General features: G+C 37.0%; 3 protein-coding genes and 1 long non-coding RNA gene across 10 annotated transcripts in view; 2 read left to right on the top strand and 2 right to left on the bottom strand.

Annotated features, from left to right (window-relative positions):
* Positions 1–8,215, top strand: part of kcnq4 (potassium voltage-gated channel subfamily Q member 4) — a 67,338-nt gene extending 59,123 nt beyond the window's left edge. For all 3 annotated transcript variants that reach the window (XM_082185876.1, XM_082185875.1, XM_082185874.1), the window contains 3 exons: positions 2,815–2,946; positions 3,035–3,173; positions 5,306–8,215. In XM_082185876.1, coding sequence (XP_082042002.1) covers positions 2,815–2,946; positions 3,035–3,173; positions 5,306–5,509 — 475 coding nt within the window. In that variant the 3' untranslated portion in view covers positions 5,510–8,215. The remainder of the gene's footprint in view (positions 1–2,814; positions 2,947–3,034; positions 3,174–5,305) is intronic.
* A 2,820-nt stretch (positions 8,216–11,035) lies between these two features.
* On the top strand, positions 11,036–16,057 carry jtb (jumping translocation breakpoint). Of its 5 annotated transcripts, none has more exons than XM_082186016.1 (6): positions 11,036–11,228; positions 12,092–12,282; positions 12,371–12,411; positions 12,510–12,643; positions 13,051–13,127; positions 14,692–16,057. In XM_082186016.1, exons 2-6 carry the CDS (start codon positions 12,179–12,181, stop codon positions 14,846–14,848), a joined length of 513 nt encoding a protein of 170 aa, XP_082042142.1. In that variant the 5' UTR covers positions 11,036–11,228; positions 12,092–12,178; the 3' UTR covers positions 14,849–16,057. The 5 variants fall into 5 exon arrangements, with proteins under 5 accessions (XP_082042142.1, XP_082042140.1, XP_082042144.1 ...); XM_082186014.1 differs by having other exon boundaries at positions 11,037–11,228; positions 13,048–13,127; XM_082186018.1 differs by having other exon boundaries at positions 11,038–11,228; positions 12,510–12,601.
* Positions 16,058–16,718: 661 nt separating this feature from the next.
* LOC309511014 lies at positions 16,719–18,447 on the bottom strand. The gene is made up of 3 exons (XR_014210475.1): positions 18,049–18,447; positions 16,835–16,901; positions 16,719–16,757 (listed from the first exon to the last, which is right to left on the bottom strand). It is a non-coding gene; the product is annotated as an uncharacterized lncRNA (long non-coding RNA).
* A 564-nt stretch (positions 18,448–19,011) lies between these two features.
* Positions 19,012–20,274, bottom strand: cart4 (cocaine- and amphetamine-regulated transcript 4). The gene is made up of 3 exons (XM_082186031.1): positions 20,052–20,274; positions 19,530–19,610; positions 19,012–19,404 (listed from the first exon to the last, which is right to left on the bottom strand). Exons 1-3 carry the CDS (start codon positions 20,163–20,165, stop codon positions 19,297–19,299), a joined length of 303 nt encoding a protein of 100 aa, XP_082042157.1. The 5' UTR covers positions 20,166–20,274; the 3' UTR covers positions 19,012–19,296.
* Positions 20,275–27,873: the final 7,599 nt, after the last annotated feature.

Raw genomic sequence — 27,873 nt, 5'->3', positions numbered from 1 at the left:
TGAGAACGGAAACTCTCCATAACGGAAGCTTATTAAACATAAAACGCCTGTATACTAAAGACAGGATATCCTCTTCGCTGTGATAAATAATCAGTGGAGTTTGAGTGGACATGTTCAGTTTTCTGTTGAGTCAGCAGGGCGTGATAGTGCACTGAGACGATGGAAAAAGGGATCAATGCCAATTTAGAGAGAGTTAACATGTCTCTGACTAACAACTGGGAGAAAAAATAAACACTTTAGGTGAAAACTGAAGCACTGGTGCTCAAGGGCATCTCATACAGTGTGTTTTCAGCTGCTATCCTGCTTATCTGAATAGGACCCGAAATATGGGTTTTAATGGGTAAAATGTGTTTAATTGTGTTTAATCTAGAAATGTTTTGCTTCTTTAATCTAATTGAAGAGATGACGCTGACCTGCTGAATTTTAAAGAAAATAACGGGATCAAGACAACTTCCTCTCCTGACGTCACAATAAAAAAGAATATGGAATATTAGATCTATTATTTTGGAAATGTTTGGAATTTGTGCTTGAATGGTTTTCAAATTATTCATTGTGTTTTGGGAAAAATCTGTGAATTTTCAAAGAGTATAACTGTGCAACTGAGTGTAAATAGATGTTTACTTTTATTTTTATACAATTTACATTTAATAGTTTTTAAGGGAAAAGTATATCTTTTTTTATTTTCTTATTTTTTACAAGTTGCTTCAAAAACACAATTGGGCAGAATGTATCAGATTGGGAACACCCATTTAAAATTGTGTAATAAAGTAATAATAACACAATAAGAATTTTTTTTTTTTTTTTTAAGTAATAATCTTCCTTCATAACAAAATGCAAAGTTGGGTTTATGTATTTATTGTGAAAGGTGATATTAATATGCCTGAAAAATTTTAAACATTAATTTAAATAAATCACTATTAGGCAAGTTTGGCAAGGCAAGTTTATTTATATAGCACATTTCATACACAATGGCAATTCAAAGTGCTTTACATAGAAGAAATTAAAATAATAAAAAGAAATAAGAATAATTAAAACAGTTTAGAAAAATAAAAAATAAAATACAGTACAAACAGTCGGACGAACAGTGGCACAGTGCTCATTCAGTAAATGCATAGTTAAACAGATGTGTTTTGAGTCTGGATTTGAATGTGACTACAGTAGGAGCACATCTGATCTCTTCTGGAAGCTGGTTCCAGCTGTGGCTGGCATAATAGCTAAAAGCAGACTCACCATGCTTAGAGTGAACCCTTGGTATTTCAAGCTGATACGATCCTAATGATCTGAGTGATCTGTTGGGTTTATATTCAGTGAGCATATCTGCAATGTATTGAGGTCCTAGGCCATTGAATGATTTATATACCAGTAATAATACTTTAAAATCAATCCTAAGTTTAACTGGGAGCCAGTGTAAAGACCTGAGGACTGGTGTGATATGTTCATATTTTCTGGTTCTGCTCAGAATCCTGGCGGCAGCGTTCTGTATGAGCTGCAACTGTCTTATGGTCTTTTTGGGAAGGCCAGTGAGGAGTCCATTACAATAATCCACCCTGCTGGTGATGAAAGCATGAACAAGTTTCTCTAAGTCTTGTCTGGAAACAAAGCATCTAATTCTTGCAATATTTTTCAGATGATAGTATGCTGATTTAGTTATTGCTTTGACATGACTACTGAAACTAAGCTCTGACTCTAGTGTCACACCAAGATTCCTGACTTGATTTTTGGTTGTTTGACCCCTAGAGTGAAGGTATGCGTTCACCTTGAGAACTTCATCTTTGTTTCCAAACGCAATGACTTCAGTTTTGTCTTTGTTTAACTGAAGAAAGTTTTGACACATCCAACTGTTGACTTCATCACTGCATTGGCACAGGGAGTCAATGGGGCTATAATCGTTGGGCGATAGGGCTAAGTACAGCTGTGTGTCGTCTGCATAGCTGTGGTAAGCAATTTGGTTGTTTCTCATTATTTGGCTCATTGGGAGCATATAAAGGTTGAACAGGAGTGGCGCAAGAATTGAGCCTTGAGGGACTCCGCATGTCATGGATGTCCACTCAGACTTATGGTCTCCTATACTCACATAATAACCTCTCCCATCTAAGTATGACCTGAACCATTTTAGGACTATCCCAGAAAGCCCCACCCAGTTTTCCAGCCTGTCCAGAAGTATGTTGTGATCGACAGTGTCAAATTAAATGCAATCGCTCCTAATGCATATGAAAATTAGTGTGCATACAAAGCCGATTATTTATCATTTTATTTTAAACCTGACATTTTAATGAGTTTCAGATGAGATGATAAAAAAAAGGAGGGGAGCTTAATTAGGAAATAATACATAATTTCATCATTTGAAAATCTGTGGGGGGGGGGGGGGAATACAATAGATTTTTCCAAATGTCTTTTTTCTTCGTTTTCTAAATAATTGTCTTCCACAGCGTATACACATTCAGGCATAAATCAACAATGTCATTTGTCTTCTGCTTCAAACACTGGAGGGAAAAAAATCCCTTTTCCACTGGTTCCTTGGAGGTTACGTTACATCACACCATAGATATAGTACACACACTTTCCCTCTGTGTAAAGAGGGAGTCATCTTCAGAATAATGACCAGGCGTGAGGTGGGGGAAGAGCCACTCGTGTAATTGATAACGCCTCTTTCTGTAATTAATCTTGTTACGCTCATTAATCTTGTGACTCGTTTCACAGCTGTTTGCTTTTGTTTGCAGTATTCCTGTTTTATCTTTTCCTGTAATGCCATGGAGGCGTTCTGCCTGTGTTCTGGGTCATTCTGATGTGCTTCTGTGTCTCATGTGAATGTAGGATTCTGAAATTCCTGGTGGCCAAGAGGAAGTTTAAGGAAACCCTGCGGCCGTACGATGTGAAGGATGTGATCGAGCAGTATTCAGCGGGACACCTCGACATGCTGGGCCGAATCAAGAGCCTACAGATGAGGTTTGATCATACAGACAAGCCATCGTTCCTCTCATCTCAACACCAAAGCATTTCCTAATGAGTCACGTTGATTTCTTTTTCTTTAAAGGGTGGATCAGATCGTGGGTCGTGGCGCCATTTCGTCAGATAAAAAGGTGAGGTCTGAAAAAGGAGAGAAAACTCCTCCTGAACTGGAACAGATGGATGAATTAAGCATGATGGGACGAGTGATGAAAGTGGAGAAGCAGGTGAGCTTTGATCTATCTATCTATCTATCTATCTATATATCTATCTATCTGTCTGTCTGTCTGTCTGTCTATCTATCTATCTATTGATCTACCTGTCTGTCTGTCTGTCTATATATATCTATCTAGCTATCTGTGTATCTGTCTATTTATCTATCTATCTATCTATCTATCTGTCTGTCTGTGTCTGTCTATCTATCTATCTGTCTAACAATCCATTGTTTGTCTATCTATCTATTTATCTATCTATCTATCTATCTATCTGTCTGTCTATCTGTCTGTCTATCTATCTGTCTAACAATCCATTGTTTGTCTATCTATCTATCTATCTATCTATCTATCTATCTATCTATCTATCTATCTATCTATCTATCTATCTATCTATCTATCTGTCTATCTATCTATCTATCTATCTATCTATCTATCTATCTGTCTGTGTGTGTCTGTCTATCTATCTATCTGTCTAACAATCCATTGTTTGTCTATCTATCTATTTATCTATCTATCTATCTATCTATCTGTCTGTCTATCTGTCTGTCTATCTATCTGTCTAACAATCCATTGTTTGTCTATCTATCTATCTATCTATCTATCTATCTGTCTGTCTATCTGTCTGTCTATCTATCTGTCTAACAATCCATTGTTTGTCTATCTATCTATCTATCTATCTATCTATCTATCTATCTATCTATCTGTCTGTCTATCTAACCATCCATTGTTTGTCTATCAATCTATCTGTCTGTCTATCTATCTATCTATCTATCTATCTATCTGTCTGTCTGTCTGTCTGTCTGTCTATCTATCTGTCTATCTATCTATCTATCTATCTATCTATCTATCTATCTATCTAACCATCTATTGTTTGTCTATCTATCTATCTATCTATCTATCTATCTATCTATCTATCTATCTATCTATCTGTCTATCTGTCTGTCTGTCTGTCTGTCTATCTATCTAACCCAAGCGTGCCGCACAAGCCCTGAAAAGTGAAGCCAAACCGTCTCGATCGCCCCCCGGTGACTGGTCCTAGTATAGGTCATAAGTCCCGCCTCCCCGTGTTATTCAACGGGACGTGAGACCAACTAAACAATTAAATTACACTTCAAATATCTTTTTTCCAAAGGTGGTTTCTTTCATTTGCTGTCGTTTTTATCACGCTGATGTAAGTTCAAGTGTCTGTTTCAAAAATAAGTTGTTTTTTAGTTAATTACGTGATGCGGTGGTGTAACGTCATGATTGACAGCTGTGATTGACAGGTTCTCTGAGCGAAGTAGTCACTGAAGCACCAACGGACATTTTTTCGGGATCTTCGGAGGACTGAGGAGATTGTATTTACTTTATTTTAACAAGCCTCTTGTCGTACTGCAATCAATTTTTTAAAAAGTGTGCAGAATCCACTCTCCCTGATCTATCTGTCTATCTATCTGTCTATCTATCTGTCATGAATTTTTTTATATACAATTACATTTTTTATATAATTCAAAATAACTGTTTTCTAATGTAATATATTTAGAATGTTGTTTATTCCTGTCATGCCAGTGTTCTGTGTCACATGAAATCATTCTAATATGCTGAAGATTATCAATGTTGTCAAAGTATTATCAATACTTTCAATAAAACATTTGCATTGTGTTTGTAAAGCTGTTTTCGTGCATGTGTTTAGTGCATTTGCACAGTTTCGACCAACAGGCGTCACCAAGCGCGTGGTGTTTCAAACGATTCGAAACAGTGAATCATTTTGCCAAGCAGTTGATTCAAAGCTTTGAAAAGCTTTGTTTCTCCCATCACTAGCTTTCGCACAAACTTGCAGCTCATTAAATTACAAAAATATGATATATTATTATAACTAATGCATTAAATGCTGATTTCATGTTTACATCTGTAGACCGTGATCAGTTCACACTCAAATCTGATATTGGTCACATTAAAAAAAATAATGTGTACAGCCAAACAATCAGAATTGAGCACTAAGACTTGCAGTGTAAACTTTGTCTGTAAAGTTCTTCCTTGTCTGTAGCCCATTACGTTTCACATAATAGATAATCATTATTTTCACAATAATATTCCTGAACATTATTAAATCATCATAAAATAGCACTGTATTTTGACTACAATCTCTCTTTTTCCCTCCTCAGGTGCAGTCCATCGAAAATAAGATGGACCTGCTACTAAACTTCTACTCCCAGTGCCTGAAAAAGGGCTCGTCCCACTTCACCCTGTCGTCCCTGCTGGAACCAGACCTGACCTCTGACTACCACAGTCCGACTGATCACCATGACCTGTTCCCCTCAGCAAACACCCTTAATATCTCACACTCGGACAGTGGCAATATGGAATGACCCCCGGAGAGCAGACAAACCATCCGGCGTCTGATCGCCAGCTCCCTACACTAACCTTGCACAGTTCCTCCAAACAACTGCTGTCTCTTGCATGGGTTCTTCCTTTGCACAGTGGATTGTGGCTTCTGGCCTATACCTTTTCTAGACTATGCCTCACAAACTAAGCTCTTATATTTCACAATGCCCGCGGTGTTTTTATTTGAACGTGCCTGTAGTAACAGTCCTTCTTCTTTTTATTTAATCCACGTGATTCAGGAAAGTTTCCTCACAAGACATTATTGAGGTTGTGTGTTGAACATTTGGACTCGATGGCAGACTTTTAGCCGAGACCATCTCTTTTTATCAGTCTTCCAAAATAGGAGGGGACGAATAACTTGACTGCGACGAAACTGTCCCCTCTCAAGCTCCTTTTACCTTTTATTGATGGTATTTCTTTTTTTGGAAGTCTCTGTGCCAATATTGTTTCTTGGTTTTGTTGAGGTTTTGATAATCAATAGACCCCCCCAGAGCAGATCTATTTTTCTCTCTGTCTTTTTTTCTAAGAAATCAGGGCATTGTGAACTGAATTTGATTTTTGGACTCTCCTTCTCGGCCTTAAACTTTGGCCCGATGCAATAGACTCCTTGTGCCGCAAGAAGTCGCTGAGCTTCTAATGAATGTACTGCATCCAGTACTCTTCCTTTATCCATCACATTGACATGTCCTTCGAGAAAACGGCTGTAAAGAATGGCATGATGGACGGTATTTCCACCAAAGCATCATCTCCTGTCATTCCTCTTGGCATTTCAGGAAGGAAGGAACTTGAAAACGTGAGGCGCTCAGGTTTCCTTCCCACATGACTTCGGCTTGTTGGGCTCCTCTCTTCTGACCCTGCCACTGCGTCATCTCTCAGAAGCCCACCGTGCAAAAAAAAACAAGAACATCAAATAAATAAGAATATTCTTTGATTAAATAGCCAGCGTTAAAGTGCATGTTAATAGTTTGAGTAGTTCAGGCAAGTTTGTTTAATTTAGTGGGGTTAGTTCTTGCAGCGCATCTCCTCATTCTGCATGTGCATCAGTTCAAGAAGCGGGTCAAAAGAAGTCCGTCTTCTCCGCCAATATGACTCGTGATTAGTTGAGATTTAAAGGGATAATTCACTCAAAAATGTATGAGGACCTATGATGCTTATACTTAAAATAACTTTCTTTAGTGTGTGATGTTGCTGTATGTTCTGCAAAGTTACAAAGCACAAAGTCACTCCAAAGAGAGTTATTCTCTATATCAGTGTCACTGTTTCTGAACTTCCTGAAACGCCTCCATTGTAGTCTTGAGTTTTCTTCCGGGAACGAATACGTCACAATATTCCTCATTTAAATAATTCCCGCCCATACGCAGAATAAAGGGGCGGGGCCTGGTTGAGTTAGTTAGTAGTGTGTTGAAACTGGCGGTTATGGTAAGGGGAGTGAGATTTCTCCAAACACGCACAATGCGGTTAACCAATCACAACACGCTGATCCAGCCGACCAATCAGAACACATTGTGCTTTTCAGTAGGAGGGGCTTCATAGAGACAGGAACTAAACAGAGCGTTACTGACAGACTGGGAAGAGAGGAGCTGCAACAATGGAGAATATGTGAAAAATAAGGAACATTCAAGCATTCTAGTTGAGCCTGAAAACAAAATCAAGACATAATAGTTCTCTTTAAAATTCTGTAATTTTGGTCTCTCTAAATCTGCATGATTTTCTTCTGTGGAACACACACATTTCTCAGTGATCAATCCAATGAAAGTCAATGGGGTGCAAAATATTAACATGGACCCTATTAAAGCCATGCACATTTGAAACAACATGAGGGTGAGTAAATGATGTCAGAATTGTCATTTTTGGGTGAACTATCCCTTTAAGACTATGATCTTTCACCAGGTTACGACCTTAAAATGAATGCCTTTCACCACCCCTATAGAGATCAATAGATCATTATTTTCCCCATCTGATCATTCGATCGGTGTTGTCTCACACGTGACCTTAACCTCAGCCATGTACAGACTTGCCACTATTTTGAAGAACTGAGTAAACTAGGAGAAGTCATTGAGACGAGCATTGATGCATGATCTTTACGTTAGTATCTATGCATGCAGTTTATGGGACAGGATCTAGCTTTATATGACATGCAGTTCAGGTAACAGACAGCATGGAGGGGGTTGTAGGGAATACAGCACTCCTCTGCCTTACTGACATAGCTAGAGCACACTGACCATGTGTTTACGGTACAACGGTGGACCTAAGAGATTGTTTAGGCCACTTGTCATAGCATTGATTCATCATTCTAATGGACAGAACTGGAGTTCACAATTCAAGCAGAATTTTCTACATTTACTTTTCCGTCGCATCTTCACAGATTATATGCTGTTTGAGAATCTCATTCTCCTTTCTCCACATTTGTTTCTACTGGACTGTATTTGGAAAAAAAGAAAGAAAAAGAAAACACTTTTCAGTAGTTCTTGTTTCCTACACACACACACACACGCACACACACTCTCTCTCTAACGTTTCTGTCCCTTTAAACAGAACACTGAACCTTTCAGGCATTAAGTAATTCTTGTTTTCTTCATTGATATGATTGGTCAACTGCTAATGTGAGAGGTAACTTGATCTATAATATGTATGTTTTACTCTGACGTGATTGTAAAAAATGAATAAATCCAGATTTTGTTTATGAAAAACAGGTGTAACAGATCTCTATAAATAATTTACAGTAATTTAATGCTCTTCTATAAACATTTTGATAATGTTTTTGAGTTTGCGAGAGTGAAATCTGTATCTTTAAACATGAAACGTACCGTCAAACTGGACATCTGATGATAGGTTGATGAGTTAAACTGGATGTATTAAAATGATCCATGTGATGTGGCTGTTACCAGCGGAACTATAATTAAAACTATATAAATACTATAAACTTAACTATAAATAACTAAGCTGTAAATACACTAGGCTACCAAAAGTTTGGGTCAATAAGCTTTTTAATGGTTTTGAAATAAGTCTCTTATGCTCATTTAGCAAATTTAGCATCTGGTTTAATATATTTTAAAATGTAATTTATTCCTGTGATCAAAGATGAATTTTTCAGCGTCATTACTCCGGTCTTCAGTGTCACGTGATCCTTCAGAAATCATTCTGATATGCTGATTCGCTGCTCAAGAAACATTTCACATTATTATCAATGTTAAAAACAGTTTTAGAAGATATTTGTGCTGCTTAATATTTCGTGGCAGCCGTGATACATTTTTACGGAATTATTTGATTAATACAAAGTTCAAAACACCTGCATTTATTAGAAATATACATTTTCTGCAACAATATAAAAGTCTTTGCATTAATCGAATTAAGACTGCACTTACATATGGTAAGATCAAATATATTATAACTATTATTAATGATTACCCATACACAAATCTGCAAGGGTCTGAATGTGTCCGTCAAAACTGAATTAGCCTATATTGTCCACCAAACACGTATTTGTGCTCTTTAAAAAATACAATTGTCATTTTATTCATTCATTCAAACCTTTATTTAACCAGGATAAACAACTCCTTAAGATTAAAAATCTCTTTTACAAGAGTGTCCTGGCAAGTGGCAGCAGCGCGGTTTCAAACAGAGACACTTACAAGCAAATACATACACACTTTCACTCATCATATTCAAACAACAATATCATCATAAAAAACCTAAATCAATTTAAAAACAGTGACAGACACTGACTGCCTTTCTGCAAGGTCCTTTAAAAAGCCTTTAAAAGAATAAAGTGAGACCAAGTCCTTCGACTGTAGTTCATTTTGAAGCTGATTGCACGCAGATTGCGCTGCCAAATTAAAAGCCTTTTTGCCAAAGTCAGTACGGGCTTTAGGGACTGTCATGATTAGGAAACTAAATATCAAACTAAGTGGCTTATAAAAGAGCAGTGTTCACGAATTAGACCAAAAAAAAAGTATGCCATAAATATGTGGGTCAGTGACATATGTAGGCTACCATAAAAAAGTGTTTTTTCAAAAAATTCAAATAACAGGCATAAAAATGGTTGACTTTTGTTCTACTAACTCTCATCTTTATAGAAACATATGTTGTTTCAAAATTTTCAATTGGAATCAGAATTTATGTGACAATTTGTTGTATTAGTGCGTACAATCGTCATATGGTGTGACATGAAAATAATTGTATATAAACTGAAAATGGATTATACCTTTCTTAAGTTACTCACTTTATCAAAGTCATTTATCATAACTAAACTGTGATCCATTATAGTTTTGTGAAAATTAATTAAATTTGTGTATTATTTTCTAAAACATTGCTCAATGTGAGACCTATGCCGTCGGTCTTTCAACATATTTTCTATTTATTGTGACAAACCTTGCTAGAAAATTATAAAAATATTTGTGACTCTTGCTGATACTATTTTCTATGTATTCCATGAACATTTTCAGGTTTTATCATTAATAAAGGTATGTTATTTTCACAATTTGGAATGTCACACCAAATGATATAGTGTCACACCATATGATAATGTCGCCATGTGTCAATGCAAACCATGTATTATCCTACTTATTGTACAGTACAGGTCAAAAGTTTGGAAACATTACGATTTTTTTTTATATTTTTGAAAAAAGTCTCTAATGCTTATCAAGGCTGCGTTTATTTGATCAAAAATACAGAAAGAAAAAAAAACAGTAATATTGTGAAATATTATTACAACTTAAAATAATAGTTTTCTATTTGAATATACTTTAAAAAATAATTTATTCCTGTGATGCAAAGCTGAATTTTCAGGATCATTACTCCAGTCCATCACATGATCCTTTAGAAATCATTCTTATATTCTGATTTATTATGAGTGTTGGACACAGTTCTGCTGCCTAATATATTTGATGAATAAAAGGTTAAAAAGAACTGCATTTATTCAAAATAAAAAAATATTTTCTAATAATATAAATCTTCTTTACTATCACTTTTTATCAATTTAACACGTCCTTGCTGAATAAAAGTATTGATTTATTTCAAAAAAAGAAAGAAAAAAAATACTGACCCCAAATGACTGACCAGTGTATATTGTTGTTACAAAAGATTTCTATTTTTAAAACATTTGCTTCTTTTTTTTCTTCTTTTTTTTTACTTTTTATTCATCAAAGTATCCTAAAAAAGTATCACAGGTTATGAAAAAATATTAAGCAGCAGAACTGTTTCCAATTTTGATAATGAATCATCATATTAGAATGATTTCTAAAGGATCATGTGATAGACTGGAGTAATGATCCTGAAAATTCAGCTTTGCATCACAGAAATAAATGATAATTTAAAGTATAATAAATTGAAAAGCAATTATTTTAAATTGTAATAATATATCACAATATAATATTATAATATAATATATCACATTAAAAATAGTAATGTTTCCAAACTTTTGACCTGTACTGTTTTTATTTATTTATTTGTGGAAATGATAATTGAGAGCCGCTCCACTAGAGGGCGATACACTTTAATCTGATTTGAAACCCACAGTTTCGTGTGACGTAATCCTCTCCGTTTCACTATGGCAGGCAGGCCCTTATCTAGAGGTCTCTGTAAATAAAGCTATTAATACGGTGTATTCAGAACTAACAGTCGTGTGTGTGTGTATAGAGTGATCGATGAGTGTTCGGTGTTTCAGAGATCCTCTCACGGACGCTCGGGTAATGATGAAGTCGGGTGAGTAACTGCGCGTGCCCTGATAATGGTGATGATGTGGACTGTGTTTGGTTGGAGCTTTAACACACTTTCTGTGTTTACGAAACTCGTGAGCTCATCAGCGCTCCTACTTCTGTGTCTGTGAGAGTGTGTGTGTTTATCGGGTTATCCCCGATGAGTGTTAGGCGAAGTCGAGTCGTTTGTTAAGCGGCGGAAGCTGTTCTTTCTCCGTTTTTAGATCAAACACTGAGTTTATGTTTGTTTAGCGGTTGGAATTTTTCAGCGATAAGACTAAACCCGGTAAGGTGATGTAAATAATGCTTCGATTGATAAACATTGTGTACTTAAATCATTTTTAAAAAGACATTTAAGTAGCTTTAGAGTAGTTTGCTACTTTTTGTTAGCTAACGTTACGTTACCTGTAGTGTTGCTAACAACTGTTTATGCTTCACTGAAGTTTAACGGGTTTACAATGTATTAAAATTGTTCAAAATGATTCAAACTAGTAAAAAAAAACCAGTAATATAAACAAGTACATCACTACTAGTACTACAGTGTTAGTAGAACAACTAACAACCTTTGGTGTTTGTCAAGCTAACTTACACAATGTAAACTTTACATAATTGTGTAAGTTAGCTTGACAAACACCAAAGGTTTTTAGTTGTTCTGTTAACACTGTAGTAGTGATGTACTTGTTTATATCACTGTTTTTTAAGTTTTTGAACACGTAACTTCAACTTGTATTGATTCATCACGTGATAGCCCAGGTCTTAATATTGTCAATCTTCAAAATGCCTGTCAGTGTGTCTTTATCTCAGTCTATGGCATTGATCAGTGTTTACATGACGTTCAGCCTAATCGTTTCTTCACGTGTGTCTCTGTAGATACTTAAGATGTTTCGCTGCTCCGAGGAAAAGCATCTTCGAGTTATGAACCGTCAGTGATCATCAGTTGCGCTGCTTTATAAACGCATGTGCATCAGAGTGATGGAGAGTGACTGTAGGATCCCCATGTCCTGTCTGAGACCCCGGATCCTGGCCCTGCATGCGCTATTCTGGGGCTTAGTGTCTCTCAGGTAAGAGGAACAAATCAAGTTTATTCTCTCCTAATGCTAAACAAAAGCTTTGATCATGTTTCATTTACACCTTTTTTTTCTTCTCTAGAGTGTTTGGAGCAGCTCTTCTTAGCGATGAGAAGCCGGCAGGTACTTACTGTACAAACATCAGGATTTCATCAAAGATTGTTCTGCTAGAGCGTACCGAGTTCATCTAGTAATAATCCTCCTTGTGTTTTCTTCTGCAGTTGCAGTGACAAAGGCAATGACAGCCCCATGTTGGCAGCTGGAGGAGTTTGTGGTGGCTAAAGAGTGCAGTGCATGCGAGGGTTTCCATTCGGTGAGTGTCCGGGATGTGCGCGCACACACACAGAAGTTTAGGGTCAGTAAGATTTATTTAAGGTTTTTGAAAGAAGTCTCTTATGCTCACCAAGGCTGCATTTAATTTATCAATAAAACAGTAACACTGTGAAATATTATTACAATATATTTTGTATTTTAATACAATTTATTCCTGTGATGCAAAGCTGGATTGATCCTTGAATCCTAGATCATTTTAATATGCTGAGAGTTGTGCTGATTAAGAACAGCTTTCATATGCAACATTATAAATGCCTTTGCTGTCGTTGTTGATCAATTTAATGCTTCCTTGCTGAATTAAAGTATTATTACTGTTTACATGTGTAGATAATTGTGAATTGTGATCGTTCCAGAAGAATCGCATTTTTCATTTGTGAGGATTAATTGAAAAGCTTCCTTTGTTTGCTTTGCAAACCCTCTTTTCAGAAGTCAATACCAGCCTGCAGCCAAACAGGATTTGTAGAAACGATCAACTGTACGAAGTCTAACAGAGAAGAGTTCAAGAGGTGAGTGGCTGTAATATAGATCCTGTTCTGGGGTGCGTTTCCCAAAGACAAGTCGCTAGTTCTGTTGTTACCAGCACAGTTCAATGGAACATAGTTGGCTAACAATAACGCATCCCAGTTCAGTTAACAATACCCAGATCTCTGTCCATATATTTTATGCAAATTCTAAACCACAAATGATTTATTACATTTAATAAGTCACAGTAGCTTCCCCCAATAGCTACAACTTAAATATATGATTTTGTAACTCTGCTTTATTTGCAATTGATATTATGTTGATATTGTGGCTTTATATATGGTCAGACGCTTGCATTTGTCATTATCTTTTCACCAAAATTAGGGGTGTAACGATACCCTCAAGTCACGATTCGATACATATCACGATACGATATTATTGTGATACTCCAAGACATATGGTAAAAGGTTAACAAAAATTTGACTAATGATTAAAATGCAAAGTTTGGTTTTACATTGTGGATGTAAATGAATAGGCTTGGACTTAGTGCTGGTAACCCAATGCACAGGACAATGGTTACACCATCATGATTCTGAAGCTTATAATACAGAATTATTTTAGACGAATATGCTTGCACTCTGTCATTGACTAAATATATTTAAAATAATGCCGGCCTCTTTTTACAGGTAACATAAGACATTTGGCATTATCAGGACCCACAAATATTCCCCCACTGCATTATTATACATTTTATTCAATATAGTAGTATAATATAGTACATACACTAAAACTAATTTTGGTTGAACTATACACATTGTCACTATCCACGATACATATTGTTGCATTTTTGTATTGCGATATATTGTGACACGATATATTGTTACACCCCTAACCAAAATCAAGCTCAAATGGAGTTATGAGGTTTTATCCGTCATTAGACCTCCCGCATCTGAGGCATCGCATTACATTTATCATCATCTTACAGGTTATAAGGTTTATTGTAGATATGTGGACGCTCAGTTTTTTTCGGTCGTTCGGCAAAAAGCTGTGTCTTTGCACAGGCTATGTATGAATAAAAGCCTAAATTCAATCTTCAGAGTCAAATAAAGTGATCGAGAATTTGGACTAAACGCTAAATTCATATGGATTCGTTTTACAATCTCTTTTTGAACTTTTTGAAGCGTCAAAGTGGTAGTTGCGTAGCTGTCAATGGAGGGACAGAAATCTCTCAGATTTCATCAAATAGATCAGAACGACAGTAATTAATGACAGAATTTTCATTTTTGGGTGAACTATCGCTATTCAATGACAAATGCTAGACTAAGACGCTCTTCTTTGCTCCTCAAATACATAAAGCATTAGTCTTATGTAAATATATAGTGTTTCTTGAGTAAAGAAAACACTACTTTATTCAAACAACCAGTTTATTTACTCTTGCATTTAGTCACAAGTTCTTTTCAATACTTGTCATTTGCTAAATATTTGCTCAACCCACAGACAAACATAAAGGGTGACCAATTATTTCTGGCTTGCTATAATTCATCCTTTGGTCTTCCAGAAAAATCATACTAATTAAAATGTCACTTTTTCTCATTGTTTTCCATTCAGCTGCCGCTCAGCCAAAATGGAGGAGCATCTCTTTTGGAAGTTTGAGGGCTCAATGCTGGCTCTCACTGTTGTGTTTGCAATAGTGGTGGTCATAAGGCAACGCTCACTTGACCGCCAAGCCTCAGACAAGGTCCGGAGACAGATCGAATGTATTTAGTTGACCGGACCGTACTAAAAGTTAAGGGTGTTATAAACTCTCAGAAACCCAACAGCTCATGGAGACTTCCAGACTTTATCACTGGTTTATTCTTACTTGGACGCACAAAGACAAAGCTCTGAACGGACACGGTGTGTGCTCTTACTCCCCCAAACTGACAATACTGGTGGATGATGCTTCTCTGCAGGATTTAACTTTAGTGGACTAGATGCGAACATCCATTCAAATCAACAAACAGTATGCAAGACAGGAGTAAGACAGTCCCTATTTTGTACAAGATGATGTACAGCTCTGCAAATACCTGTTCTTTCAAATGCTGTGAAGGTGGTGTGTGTAGATTGAATATGGGTGTGTGTGTGTGTTGCATGTTTTAAATAATCCTGAAGCACATCAAGTATTTTGTTAAACTGAGAATGAACTGTATGGTGAAAGTGGAGGGATAATTTTCCTCACTTTGTGTTTGTTAGACAGAGTTTTTTGTTCATTTTGGGAAGTGCGACACTTCCTTCTTTCTCCAAACTGACACTCAATCCATTTATTAACATTGACATGTTTCTTCCAGGAACATAAAGTAGCTTAATTAATCTTATATGTGCAGTTGTCATTTGTTAAATCCTTGTTTTCAGTATAAACGTTTGTAGGTGCCCTTTGGGTCATTGTGTTTTACTTCCAGTCTTTGTCATCATAAGTTAAGAGATATTTTATATATATACGATAATGTGAACAAATGTCTTGGTTCTCAAAAATACCAGCTCTGTATTCAGATTTGATTGATATATGCAAGACTGCATTAGAGTGTATTTTGAAGCTGCTTGACTTGATGGGATGAAAAGGATCAGATTTATTCAAATTCTTTATTTGTAAAGATCTTCACAGCAAAATATCAGCATTGTGTCAGCTTCTTGTTTATTGAAGATGATATTGCAATGAACTTGAGAGATCACTTTACGCTCCTGGTTTCGGGTATAGAACTTTTCCCCATTTGTTTATTTATTATTATGATTGGTTTAACAGAGTAATGCCTTTTTTGCTGAGGCCGATTGGTGGTTTTTAATCTCCACAATTTAAAAAGGAAGCCATGTGAATTTCATCAGGCTTTGTTCCGTAAGTCAATTCTAATGATCTACCTAAAATGTAAAAGGTACTTTCATGAAAGATGTGTGACGCTTTCTGTCCTTGATGGACAGAGGAATAAATGGGAATAAGGAATTGTTTGTCTGGTGTCACATGATTCTCTCATGGTGGAATATAATGTATATTGTGATGAAAGTAAAAAAAAAAGAAAGAAAGAGAGATCACAAACTCCATAAAAAGAAATGAGAGCACTTTGATCCTTTTGGGCAGGAGCAGATGTGGCCATGCTGAGAATATGCCATGGCAGAACAGAACTTTGCTGTGTTACACTGTGGAGAGGAAGAGAAGGACATAATGGTAAGAGGTGTGTTCCTCTCAACTACACACACATGGTTTGTCTGCACATTGATTTGAAAGCCAGAGTTTCTCAACTTGGGATTAGCAAACCCTGGGATGGAATTGTTTAGATTTGATTAAAAGAAAACAAGAATACAAAATGGCCATTAAATCCTCACAGTGAACCGAATATATTACTGTAAATCTCATGAAGTACTTCAAGAAAATAATTTCGGGAAAGATTTTCAGTTTCGTTAAAAAATTTTTAAAATAAAAGTAAGTTGGGAAGGTCTGTCTTCTCAAATGCTAAATACACACGACAATCGTCTTTGTCACAATAGTCAGACTTATAATAAGCAAGAGACAAATTAAATACCAGAATTGTTATCCTCCTCCTCCTCAGACGTCTACATACGCCTGGAAGACGGTTGAACTTTTTCTTCAAAATAGGCACGACCTGTCTTTGAAGATATTCTTTATGTTCTGTGATATCTCTTGTCTGAAACGAATAACACGGTTTCTGATTATTATCTAATGAGCCGAAGTCAAAAACGCACGCGCAATTTTTCGACTCACCTCTTCAATCGCGTCATCAATGCCCGGTCCAGTCGGCTCGTAGTCTGGCGGTCTTGAGTCCACGCCACTGATTTTAGAATAAATGTATATAACACAGTGAATTGCTACGAGAAGTATAGGTAAATTTGTCATTGTATTTAAAAAAAAAATAATAGTCACGTAGGAGCGCTTGCTGTTGTTGCGAGGGATCTGGCACGAGTTCTCACGCCGTGGGATTTAAAGGTTCTAACCTGTTCCTTGATCATATAGAATATATACATAGATGCCTCGTTAGCGGCTGTTTGTATGGGCTGTGATAAGTAAGCTATCCGCCATATTGGAACGGTCAAAGCAAAATCGGGTCCTCTCTCGCAATCATTTAATGATTACACTAGCACATACGAACGATATTTATTTAAAATATGTATAGCTTATAGTGCATAACACAAATTTAAAATACTTTAACTTGTTAAACCGTTAATTAATAAATAATAATAATAGCCTAGGGTTATGGAGTTAGGGTTAGTGAATTATTGAACATCTTTACATTCTTTTTATAACAAATATTTGGACATTTAACACTTAATTTAACAAGTAATTACATTAAAGATGAGTGTGAATACAAATAGCCTATGGTAAGTGCAAATGTGTGTATAAACTAGATTATCAGGCTAATCGAGTATTTGTATGCTATGCTAGTACATAAGCTAACTAAAACAGACATTAATGGTCATTGTAGTTCAAACAGCATTTATCTCAACATGATTTTTTAGGAAATGTAATCAGGTGCAAAAGAAAGTGCCTATGCCTATTAAAAGTAATTTTAGCCACTGGAATCACTTGGGGTCCTAACAGAGGGTATGTTCATGCCATGTTGTAATTACTGCAATTACATGATTTCAATCATCATAATTGAATTATACGATCATAATTACAGCTTGTAAGATGGGAATTGTTTGAGAGCTCCTACTTGTACCACATGACTGCTGTACCACATGACCGCAGCAGATTCATTTATGGTGCCAACGCATAATTCCCAGTCCGAGGACATGAACAGCTCTAATCATCTTGGTTATTATATTACCTTATTTAAAAATTAAAATCGTATATTGAGTTAATACATATAAAAACACAAACCAACACATTCTCCCCTGCGAAAGCTTAACCCATTGCTTCTGGAATTTAAATCTCTAAAACCAGAAGCCAAGCAATGTTGTGGCATCGTTGATTCTTACTGTGAGTGACGACACTCTGACCGTTCCAAGATGGCCGGAGCGCCGACGTGTCTGGAGCGGTCGAATGAGGCATCTACATATACATATCTATGATTGATCCCCCCTTCTGATGGGCTGATAGAGCAGAGTAGTTTGAAGAGATTTTCTAGTGTTTATCGCGGCCAGTAGACTACATGTTTACAGATTTCACTTTACGCAACTCATCCGTCGCGTTTGCGACATTTCCTTGCTTTCATAATGACTACGACAAACCGATGGCCAGATCTCACAGTAATCCTCTTTGTTTCAAAGAGGATTTAATAAAACAGAGCGTGTTGTTTTTGTCTGAATCCAGGACTAAGCTCTTCAACCGCAGATCTTTTAATATAAAAAATCTTTACATATGTTAGGCTACATACAAATCATTGTTTTCAACCGTTTTAGTATCCACATAAGTTATTTAGCCAACAAGTTTGTCTTAGCCTATCGGAATGTAGACTACACTCTAAAAAATGCTGGGTTAATTGTTTCAACCAATGTTTGGGTCAAATATGGACAAACGGTTTGGTTTAAATGTAATTAAAAATTAAATTAGAAAAAAAATTAAATCATTTTTGGGGTTTGTCCATATGTGACCCAAAAATGGATTGAAACAACCCAGCTTTTTTTATAGAGTATATAATGCCATTGTCAGTGTAGGCTATCATATAGGTTATTTACATATCACAAATATAATCACAAAACGCTGTCGCTTTTCTAAGTTAAGAAGAAAGCTGCGCTAAACACGTCAGAAGACATTGTTAGTTGCGCGAGAAAAACCTCCGATTACTGACATTAATTATATCATGAACCTCTGAAACCCTAATCCAATGATTCATGGTGATTCAAATAAATGTTCAGGAGTATTTCAGTTGTTGATACTGGCACTTGTTGATCATTTTATATATAACAGCCCTGTAATAATCTTCACCAGATGTGGTCCTAACAGTGTTTTACGTTTTTATTAAACATATTTAAATTATAAATTCATACCTTTCATTTAGACAATATACAGAATGAATGCGACTTAAAGACATTTTATTAACAAAAAATAAATAAACACGTTTAAACATACACATCTAGTTTACAGTCAAGAGTACGAACAATACAGCTTCAATACATCACCCATGCCAGTTAAACTTAAATAGACGAGGTTTCCCACGCGTCGCTGTCACGAGCTTCCTCGCACAAAGCCTGAGAGAGAAGAGAGTTGCTCGAGGCTCGAGAGCATCAGTAGCAGCGCAAGAAGAAAGTGTTGCAGGCTGTTCCTCGCAGACAGTCGCAGAGTCTCCCGATGCGCGGTCCGTGCTTCATCGCGCAGCGCTCGCCAACATCACACTAACACATCAGAGCACATGGGACATTTATATAGGCAACATCTTGCTTGTACTTGGCGATGAACACTTATTTGTAAGATAAACGGAAGAAGTAGAAGAAAAAGTGGAGTAATGTCATGTGTTTACCCTTGGAATGACGCTAGCTTTTTTCTCCACATATATCCGATTGTCCTGATCTCCGTCCAAAAGTTCATCGAGCGCCTCAGTCTAAACGCAAACGGCAAGAAAGCATTAATTCGGAAGACAGATTTGAAACTAAACAGAATTTAAACATGCATTTCTGAGGTAGTCTGATATAGGCCAAACCGTAAGTAAAAAACAACAACAACAACAAAAAAGTTAGAATACTGTGATAATCATTGCAGTTACAGCAAATTACGCGGTTTCCATAATTAGCAGTTCGTTTCAAACACTCTAAAAAATACTGGGTTGTTTCAATCCACGTTTGGGTCAAATATGGACAAACCCAGGGTTTAAAAAAATGTAAACCAACAGTTTAGAGTGAAGCTTTTCAATTTAATATAGAGAAGTTTTTGTACTGCTCGCAATGTTTTTCAGAAAATGCCTAAACTTTTTTATTTTACATCAAGGTTAAAACTGTATTTGCTGAGTTCTGCTGTAATATGCCACTGTGGTTTATTCTCTCACCAGGTCTCGTTTGATGAACTGCTCCTCTTGTGTGGTCAGTCGGTTGTCCAGTGAGAGCTGAGCCCTGCACACGCACAGCAGCGCGAGGAGAACGCACAGGTAAACGCTGTCCATGGTGCTGAATGCGCGAGTCAAAGCGGAGGATTCAAAGTTAACAAAAATCCTCTTTATCACTACTTTCTGCTTCAGCTAAACCAGTGTTGAAAGTTTTCCTCGGCTCTTGTGCTTGCTATTGCTTCAGGTTGCTGGGAAACTTTCTCTATTTATACGATGTTCCTTCTGCCTGATGTATTCACGCAATAACGTCACCACATACGTTTTCTTTTTCTTTTTTTTCGTCTTGTTTTTTAAGAAGAACAACCAGCGGTGAGTCAGTCTGAATGAAACACGACATCGCTTTAATTAACTGAACACAAAGAATGTTTCATTTATGCACTCTTAATAAAGGTTCGGAAAGTTGTTGTTTTTTTACAATCATGACATAGAGGATCCATTTTAGGATCACCCAAAGAACCTTTCAGTTCTTAAAAGAAACATTTTTCTTCTTGTTAATCATAAATAAAACTGTTTGTGCATTTGAAAGTTTAAATGGATGTGAAACGTTCATGGAACCAAAGATGCCAATAAAGACCCTTAATTTTTAAGAGTATAGACCAGGGATGTCCAAAGTCGGTCCTGAAGGGCCACTGTCCTGCAAAGCTTAGCTCCAACTTGCCTAAACATACATGCCTGGAAGTTTCTAGTATGCCTATAGTGAGACATTGATTAGCTGGTTCAGGTGTGTTTAATTGAGGTTGGAGCTAAACTTTGCAGGACAATGGCCCTCCAGGAGCAGGATTGGACACCCCTGGTATAGACCTTATGTAGCCCCGCCCCTTTTCAGCGCTGCGCTCGTTGTCTTTTGACTTCCGGTCTGTATTTTCACAGCGATCTTGCGTGTTTATTAAACGGCTCGTTTTAAAATCTTTCCGGTCGACTGACATTTGTTTAGTCATCTGCTTTAAACATTACAGCCCTCATGATAACTTTCGTTAACTTTACATGAAGTAAATCCACTTCAAAAGCGAATTACTCCTGGACAGCAGCGCCATAGAAATATACAGAGCGACCGCAAAACGGAAGTTCAAAGACAATATTCTAAAGATGGCGGCGCCCTCGTTTCTCTGGCGCATGAGTGAATGTTGGTAAACGTGACATGAAGATTGTCATCAGAAAGTACAGAATGCCCTTATAATCCTTCCTCTCTCTCATAAGAGAATTAGGCTACTTGAGAAATCATTAAAATTACTCATAAGCCTTTATTTAATTCACATGTAAAAGTCGGTCTCAGCATTTCATCTGTTCATTGTTGTATCAAAGATTGTGTGAAATGTTGGCAACAGTGATTACAATAGTTAAAAAGTCTACGACAGTAAATTCATGCGATTAAATTGAGCAAAAACGAGAGCATTAATGACAGGTCTTTTAATGAAGGGTTTTAATGAGTGGGCAGTTAAATCTGCTGATGAGGGATACACACCGCTAACTGGCAACAGCTCTTAAACAATATGTAATTGTCTATAAAGATGAATATATCAAGTCATTGCCCATCTATATTCACACATATTATCTGTGACCTACACTCCTGGACAAAAAAAATGTAACTGTCTTAACCACAACTTACTGGTCAGGATATAAGCAAAACGTGAGCAACTACACTACTTAAAAGCCATTGCTGTCTCAGAAAAACTTCAAAGACAGAATTAAGTTTTTGGCAGAATATGGGAAGTTGTGAGTGATGAATCACAATGAAACACGACTTGCATGGTGATGCTCCAGAGCGGCGTCTTCGAAAATCTGCTGAGAAAATAATATAAAAGCATTTCTACCACAGTGAAGCATGGAGGAAGAAGTGGCATTTCAGCCACTGGTATTGGTGAGTGTCACTGTAAAACATCATTTAATGCTTTGGAGTACAGGAGAATATTGCAGAATGGCTTGCTTCCCACAAATGAAACGTTATCTAAAGAGGAATGATGAGATAATGCTCCTGTACACACTGCAAAGACAACCGAGAAGTGGCTTAAGAAATCCTCCAGGCTCATGTTTTGGCTTGTAAGAGTCCAGACTTTAACAATATTTGGTCTCACATTAAATTCCAACAAAACTGGGAGACGTTTCTCAACTACTCATGAACTTGCACATTTACATTGAGTGGAACAACCCTGACTCTTCTTCCTGTAAAATCTGTCTGTAAGTTGGGAAAGGCTATTCCATGCTAAGTTACTTTATCTACAGTATTTGTGCAATTCTTGCTAATTTCCTGACAAGTGATTTGTGATTAAAATGGTTCAAAACATAAAAAGGCCACTAAATATTTTTCCATTTTTGCCTTGGCCCTTTTTTCTTTTCTTTTTTCGCCCAGGAGTGTATATTTTCACAAGTGCCGATGAGGGAAGATATCATCAGATATTGTTCTTCATGGAATATCTGCATATGTCTCTGACCTATATCCCATCTGTCAATGCTCTGCAGAATAAAAAAGGGTCAATTTTCATCCTTGTTCTGACCTTTGTATGCCAAGTTTTACTCGAAACGCGTGTGAAATGTTCTGTGTTAGACAACACTGTGCAGGGATGCAGGATTGGCATCTTAAATTAATAGACAGAAAAATCTATAAAAAAGCTACAGAAAGGAAGGAAAGCAGAGTTATTATGCAACATCGCAAGCTTAAATAATTATGTGTCATGTCAAAAGAAGCACAATTTACACAATTCTTATATTTATTCATTTTTTAACTATTTATCTCTTAAGTTGACTTTTATTCAACATAGTTTTGCCTTTTTGTCAGTTTATTATTTTACAATAATTAGGCTACCTGACAAAGATGAACTAAAGAATCAAGCAACAATTACATTGGAACCGAAATATGGTGCAGGAATTTCAGGTCATTTTTACTCCCACAGTTCATTCTAAGAATGATAAATTCCCCTAATTACTCTTTATTTGACTCCTGAGATTTCCCCCATGATGTCTTGAGTGGACCATGACATGATGAAGACAGCTTCTCGACGATGTCTTGGATTGGGATTAGGTGCGGTCAGATCTCTGACATTTTCTCCACCTCAGCGTGTCTCATTTCTCTCCTCTCATCTTCTCAACAGCTCGTAATTAAGCTCCGCTCTTCTAATGCCAAAGCTCACACTATTGTGAAAACCTGTGAACATATAAGTGGCTCATATCATCCATTCCAGATCATCAAGACATCTACCACTCGTCCTCAGGGAATTCATCTTCACTTAGTCATGAGTTATGACTATCATTTCTGTCATCTTAACAGAGCTAAGACTGCTTTTATGCTTCGTGTCTGTACAGAAATGAGGGCATTTTTATTTATATAATATGTAATACATTGAAATCCAATCGCTTGCTATCGCTGTTTATAAAAGTGACAAAACTGATCCACTTTTAACAGTAAAATCAGTTTAAAAGTCTTACTGAAAATAAAACGGTCCAATAACATCATGTTAAAATTGATATTTCACTTTAAATATACAGTTGATATTTTAAACATCTGATATCCTTATTGATAACCAACTTTAGATATTCTACTAACTATAAGTAACTTTTCAACTACATGTCAACTAGCAGTCATTAGAGTATTAGTAGACTGTTAGGTTAGAGTTAGTAGAATAGGTTGAGATGTAACAAAGTTTCTTCTAGTCAGTATAATGTCTGTTGAGGAGCATCAAAATAAAGAGTTAGCTGATATTAAGGAGACAGTCTACTAATACTCTAATGACTGCTAGTGGACATGTAGTTGCAAAGTTACTTATTGAATGTCTAAAGTGAACTATCGAAATAAGGTGTTATAGGCCTATCACTATTAGAAAAAAAAGTTCAGTGGGGTTCAATATAAAGAGAAATGCCTTAAATGATTGCTTGATACTTTTAATGTTAAACAGGTTATTTCATGTTTTTCTAGTGAAAGTGTTTACGGGCTGTTTAATTTGTAAATTTAATTTAAATAAAAAATGCATTAAAACAAAATTAAAGGTCCAGTCAATACATCATCGATCTTTCTTCCAAAAAGTGTTCATGATTCACTATAAGCCTGTTATAAGTGTTTATATTTTAGACCTGACTGGATGGTTTTCACAGGAAATTGCTTGTGTCACTCGCCCATGTGTGTCTCATCAGATCCATCATTTGAGAAAAGTGGCTCCGGCTACTTTGACGTGTGTCTGGTGTGGGAGCGGCAGAGGTTAGTTGAGTGTGTGTGTGTGTGTGGGTCTGGTGTGGGAGCGGCAAAGGTTAGTTGTGTGTGTGTGTGTGTGTGTGTGTGTGTGTGTGTGTGTGTGTGTGTGTGTGTGTGTGTGTGTGTGTGCGTGGGTCTGGTGTGGGAGCGGCAAAGGTTAGTTCCACAATGAGCGAGAAAGGAGCTGAGGGATTTGAAATGTTGTAAAGGCGACGCGGAGATGATGGCGTTTTTATAACTCAACAGGTGAGTAAGGAAGTTTATTGAACAGATAAATTGCCATATTATATGTAGCTCTAACAGAGTTAAGATCACAATCATCTGTTGTGAAGGCTGATTTCACTATGGTTGTTGTAGCGCTGTGCTGGAATTTATTTTCGAGAAAGTATCAAGTCTAATAATGGGTGAAGCTACAGTAACGTCTTCAGCCAGTCAGCCTGAGATCCTTTCCATCTAAACTGGTTATATCTCTTGAGTCTAGTAGTGAATGTTTTATGAACAGTATAGTCAAGTCAAGTCTCCTTCATTTATATAGGGCTTTTAACAATATGGACTGTTTCAAAGCAGCTTTACAGTGATAATAATTAAAGTAACAGAGATTGTTTTGGCTTTACAGCAGCTCTAGGATAAAGTTATTGTCCATCTAAAGTTAGTTTTGATCGATTCACTTCCGTTGCGAAGATCATTAGTTATTAACTTAGGGGCCGCTAACACGACACCGTTCTAACAGAAACCCCTTAACTCGTTCCGGCCCGCTCATTCGCACAACAACAGTGCCTGGTGTCTCGAGAACACAAACCTTGAAATAGGTTCAAAGGTGCAAGCCTTGAAGAAAATACAATTATTTTCATCCACACAGTCACGAAGAGCCGAAGCACAACCAAAACAATGTTCTTCTGCAAAGTGCATGCAGTTTTGATTTATAACCACTAGAGGGCCAATTAAAACTAAATTCATAAAATGATCCCATGATGGGAACCCGTAAAAGGTTATATAAATGAAGCACCTGACAGAACCCTTTATTTTAAGCCAATTCACACCACACACACAAACACCAACAAACATGTTTGTTGGGTTTTGTTGGACCTGAGTGTAACCCCTGTCCGTTTTCAGTTTGTTTTCCCCCTTCTGAACATGTTCAGTCCGCGTTTGCTAGTGTCTGTTGGCGTTTGTCCATGCGATGTGAATTGGCCTTTAAAGTTCCATATAGAAGCTTTTCTTCTAAGAGTGCAGGGTGGTCCTTCTGCGAGATTTACACGTGTGTGTGGATGCGTGCATGTGTTAATGTGTGTGTGCTGATGGTTTGCTTCTTGCATTATTCAGCAGCGCCGGATCTGCCACAGATCCACATCTCTGGAGTGTCAGACCATTATTCAACCCTTCAGCTGGTTAGCACAGTAACCTTGTGCGGCACACGGAGGAGCCAGCTTTATACAAAATGTATGACCTGATGCATCTGGAATCAAATGAGAGACCTTACAAAGGAGATGCATATGTGCTCCAACATCACAAAGCTCTCCGTGAATGCCACTATTGCGCGTGCACACATGTGCATGTGTGTGTATCCCCTATTTGCCATCCAGATACAAGCATAGTAGTGTCAAGAGTCCTCAATGTTCATCCTTGGGTTTGTGTGTGGATTTGGGCTCATCAGGAGCTATTTTTATCTTCCTCCTCTCACAAAGCAATTTAAAGATTATAATTATTGTGGTAATCAAACTAAACATGAAATCGCTTCGATTCCTTTTCATTGACAAAACAATACAGGCATTTTTCAAGGTCAGTAAGTTAAATATAGTATGAATAGCCTTTACTGTATGACAACAAATGTGCAAACTTTTAGGGGTACAACAGCTTGTCACTGAGGGACAACTTTGTTTCGGTCTAAAAGCTGCATTTTAGTAGTTTAGAGTAATAGAGTAATGCTTTTAGGGGTAAATAATGTACAAAGATGTCCCTTTAAAGCAACAGTCCAACCAAACATTATTGACTTCAATGATTGACTGTATTGATTTTCTTTCTTCTGTGGAACATTAACCAAACAGTTTCTGTTCAAATTGACTTCCATTGTGTTTACAATGTAATTAACTGTTAAAGGGAAACGAAACGCTTTGGTTACCAACATTCTTCAAAATATATCATTTTATGTTCTACAGATGTAAAAAAAAGTCATTTGGGTTTTGGGATGACATGTGCAGCAAACATTTCTGACACTGAGAGAGGAACCCCAATATAATGAATTTGGCATCAAATAATACAATCACAATTCTGAAACAAATTGTAGTTTTTAATGGCGGGATGTGAAAAATGCACAGTGACATCATCACTGCGGCCAGTCCTTGCCAGCGTTTGCTCGAATTGATCAATTTCAGTGGCAAAGCATGTTTCTGAATCTGTCAGCTCCTGATGGCTTTGGTCTGTTAGAACAAGACTGAAAGTGGTCTGACTGTGCGCTGTGAGAGTTGAAGTAAAAAACGCGGCCCATTTCTCCGTCTCCGCTCAATCCTCAGCTGTTCCTTACATTATGATTGTCAAAACTGATATGAAAGTGTTGATATTGAACCCAATGGGGCAGGAAAACAGAGAACATGACTGAAATGAATCATTACTGAAGCATGACCGTGAGTGTGAAACATCAGTTAAATGCTGGATGAAACGCCACACCGGCTGTATAAACCCACTGATTCACAAATTAAATTTAAAAAAGTGACAAGACAGAGAAAGAAACATGATTTTATTAGATCTTTTTTAAATAGGCCTACAGGTTTCTTTTAAATGAAGTTAAAGTCAGCATGAAACAGAAGTTGTGATAGTCTTTTCTTCCCTACTGTGACGTTTATCCGAGTGAAACGGCTATTTGAACACGAAAAATGTAGGGCGGGGCTTGATTTTGTCCATGGGGAGTTGATTGGATGGTTGTGGGTTGCTATTGGTGGATCTCATGTGAGTGACAGGTTGCCCCGCAATCGCTCCAGTAAACACGGCATTAGGTTACACCAACAAAGGTCATTCTCACTCACATGAGGCATAAACAATATAGTATTAAATAAACTTAAACTTCCCTACTATATAGTATGGGAAAAACAGTATTGTGACAAAAGTACGAATTCAGTTTAAGAGTCGAAAAGAGTCGGCAAAAAGTACCCGGATGACCTACTACTTCCGGTGAGATTCTGAAGTGTGCATATGATGGACACTTTGCTATCCCATGAGGCCTCGGGAGAGGATTTGTGATTGACAGTGAGGCGACGCAACTGATGCTGGTAGATCATGATGATAATGACACATCATTCATGGTGGATGTAGTACGATGTCCAGATTACATTCATACTACACACATTCATTCTAGAACGTACTTTTTTTAGCAGTCGTTAAGTAATTACTTATTCAAAATATGTACCTACTCAAGAGAGTCTTAACGTATCTTTTGTTTAGCTGGTTCTTATTCATCCCAATGGCACCACTTTTATTTAATTTTTTAACTCTTTACTGACACCAACTGGTCTGAATGCATGAAATTGGTTTACTGACTGACACTGCTTCAAATCAAGGTGAAGTCGTTTGGTTTGATTTTTTGTTTGTTTG

The sequence above is a fragment of the Leuciscus leuciscus genome (assembly GCF_965113295.1).
Source record: "Leuciscus leuciscus genome assembly, chromosome: 12".
Classification (NCBI taxonomy): Eukaryota; Metazoa; Chordata; class Actinopteri; order Cypriniformes; family Leuciscidae; genus Leuciscus; species Leuciscus leuciscus.
This window is presented reverse-complemented; position numbering and strand designations above follow the sequence as displayed.